Source organism: Lycium ferocissimum, chromosome 5 (assembly GCF_029784015.1).
Source record: "Lycium ferocissimum isolate CSIRO_LF1 chromosome 5, AGI_CSIRO_Lferr_CH_V1, whole genome shotgun sequence".
NCBI classification, from domain to species: Eukaryota; Viridiplantae; Streptophyta; class Magnoliopsida; order Solanales; family Solanaceae; genus Lycium; species Lycium ferocissimum.
Window position 1 is genome coordinate 56811285 of NC_081346.1, and position 3002 is coordinate 56814286.

Here is a 3002-nt window from a genome sequence, read left to right on the forward strand (position 1 = left end):
AGCACTTTGCTAATTACTTAATCTGTTTCACATCTCTCCGTAAAGGTAAATTTTTAACCAAGTTTTTATCTGAACCTAAAGAGAGCAATTAATTAATTGATGATATCTCCGTGATTTCGATCACCCCGTATATGACTAGAAATTAATAAAACATAAACCCTTAAATGAGAAATTATATGCTTAATTTGCATAAGGAACAAACTAACATGAAGAACTTGCACTTGAGATTGTAATTTTTTCCTTTTTTTTTTTTTTTTTTTGGTAGATAGATTACTTATCGCCATTGAATTCATACCACAAAATAAAAAATAAAAAAAATAGACATGGAAACGCAGCGGTGAAGTTTAAAAAAATAAGCAAGATAAAGAAAGAAAGAAAGAAAGAAAGAGACCAAAGGAGAAACAAATTAAATTCCTCACATAACAAGTTTATGACAATGAATATGTGTTTTATTAAGATCATCATGATCTTATCTTCAGCAAGTGATCACAACCGGGACAAGAGATGAAAAAACATGTTAAAAAAATGGAATAATTTTAAGATCTTCCTACCCAAAAGACATCTTCCGACGATCGAGAAAGCATCATCACAAGCATCATCGATCCTTGTTTTAATCTGTTTCCCTCTTTTGTCGATCAAGAAATATATCATCACAGCCACCTTCTTTTTGCAAAATCAACTCTTCCAATTCGTCTATGTTTAAACGAATTAGATTATGATTCATTCTTTGACTCATCTTGATCAATCATTATGACTCATCTTGATCAATCCCTTTATGAAATTACCTGTTTTGACTCGTTCAAATTTGATCCAACCAGCTCGTTTGTCACCTCTATCTGTTATCTGCTCAAATTCTCAGCGATCTGGGAAAGGGATTGGAGGTTACATTTAACAATAGTGTCCACAAAAACACACGTCTCTTCTTTAGTATTCCCATGTGGTATATCAACAACGTACGATTCCACAACAATCGTCCCAATATTGCTCGGATCCGCATGGAGGGTGGTGACAGATCGATAATTCGCCAATCGGTGGTCCCCACCTACGACACTGAAGCTGATGACGTGGCGCTCCTCGTCAAGTATATCAAGCCTCTCCATGCTACTAGCTGCGGGTAGTCCCGAGACTACCCGCACTTCACGGAGGGTGCCCACGTCACCCTGCCCACCGATGACGTGGCAGCTCTTGAGGAAGTGTTTATAGGCTTGAGGGTTGTCGAAGCGGCGTACGACGGACCATACGGTGGAAACGGGGGCGGAGATACGTCGGATCATGGCGGAGCAACACTGGTTAGGGTTAACGGTGTGAGTATGGTATTTAATGACGGCTTCTGGAACTTGGGTTGTACATGGTGAAGGTATTGGTGTACATCTTTGTAGTTGTTTATAAGTGGTGGTGGTGGTGGTGGAAGTTGTAGGGGTGGTGGTGGGGTTGATTCTTTGGATTAAATGCGATGATTTTGGAGGCATTTTTTTTTTTTAATAAGCTGATTTTCTAGTGGATGATTGATCTGAAATAGAGAGAGAGTTGAGGGTTCTTCTTGTTGTGTTCTTTGGGATAAATATATATACATACATATAAAATATGCTCATATATTTTCCGTGTGGTTTCTTTTTATATGACATGGGTACGAAATTATTATTCTTTCAATAGATACCAAAAGTACTATTGAAGTAGTAGTCTTAAAATTAAAAAGCGATTGACATTTTTTTATATATGAAATGTTTAAAGTTTAAAAGATTTATATAAAAACTTGTTATTTTTATTACAACAGATTAAAAAGGAAAAAGCCCAGTAGAAAAAGAAATATATATATATATATATATACCAGTGGCGGACCCAGGATTCAATGGTCCTGGGTGCTCACCTTAAAATCAACAAAAAACATATTGGTTTGAGTAGGATCCGAACCCGGCTCCTCCATGGCTTAGTCTAAAGCCTATAACCTTTTAACCAGAGCACCCAGATATTTTATTATTTCTTAGGTGCTATTTATTATTTTATACCAAAATTTCAATATTTTCTATATGTTTACATAGAATATCCACCACGGTTAATGGGTCTTTGGAGCACATTCATACATGGGTCCGCCCCTGATATATATATATATATATATATATATATATATATATATATATATATATATATTGTCACGTAAGAATGGGGATGGAGATCCAAGAGAGAGGAGGAAGGAGTGGTTCGACCTTGAAAGGAAGACGAGGTGATGGCTGCGTGTGAGCTTATTATAATACCACAATTAGGTTTTGCCCTCGATTTGATTTCCTTTTAAATCTTCTATTTTTAGACTTTTGGTCTAATTCGAATTAAAATAAATTAAGTTTAGTTTTATTTTTCTCTTTTGTTTCACGTTTTTCTTCTGAATTATTTGTGTGTATCATAAAAGATAAATTAGTTATATTTTAATGATGAAAAAAGAATAATTAATTATAAAGAATGAGAAGTAATAATATAAAATCTCTTGAATATGGAGTAACTCTTATAGTTAATTCACATTACGAAATAATGGACATCATTGACAAGATGTAATACATATTTGATGAGATACGCAAACGTTTCTAATCTTCTATAAAAGCATAAAGCAACAAGCGACAAATTAACTAGTAAACTTGCACGCCTGATATCATAATTAAAATAAAAATGTATGTTTATTTTAATGCAAGTCATAAATCAGGAAAGATGCTATATGTAAAGAGCTCAACGAATTTTGTAATCAACATGACTTTTACAGTATTATGGCAAATGAATTCAAAGACTACGAATAATCTTACACGCTAAGTATTGGTACCGAACATTTACGATAGAAGGTAAATGAACGAAATAACTTCGACTTGAATATGTGTGCAAATTAATTTATTAGTAAATATAAAAAACATACTATTTAATATTTAATATATATATATATATATATATATATATATATATATATGAACGAAATAACTTCGACTTGCCTAGTAGATAATTAGCTAAGGTTTTTGATTCTC

The 3002-nt window shown here is 33.4% G+C and overlaps 1 protein-coding gene across 1 annotated transcript; it reads right to left on the reverse strand.

Moving 5' to 3' along the window:
* Positions 1-386: 386 nt before the first annotated feature.
* Positions 387-1592, reverse strand: LOC132056923 (abscisic acid receptor PYL4-like). The gene has a single exon (XM_059449334.1). The coding sequence runs from the start codon at positions 1467-1469 to the stop codon at positions 840-842; it is 630 nt and encodes a 209-aa protein (XP_059305317.1). The 5' UTR covers positions 1470-1592; the 3' UTR covers positions 387-839.
* Positions 1593-3002: the final 1410 nt, after the last annotated feature.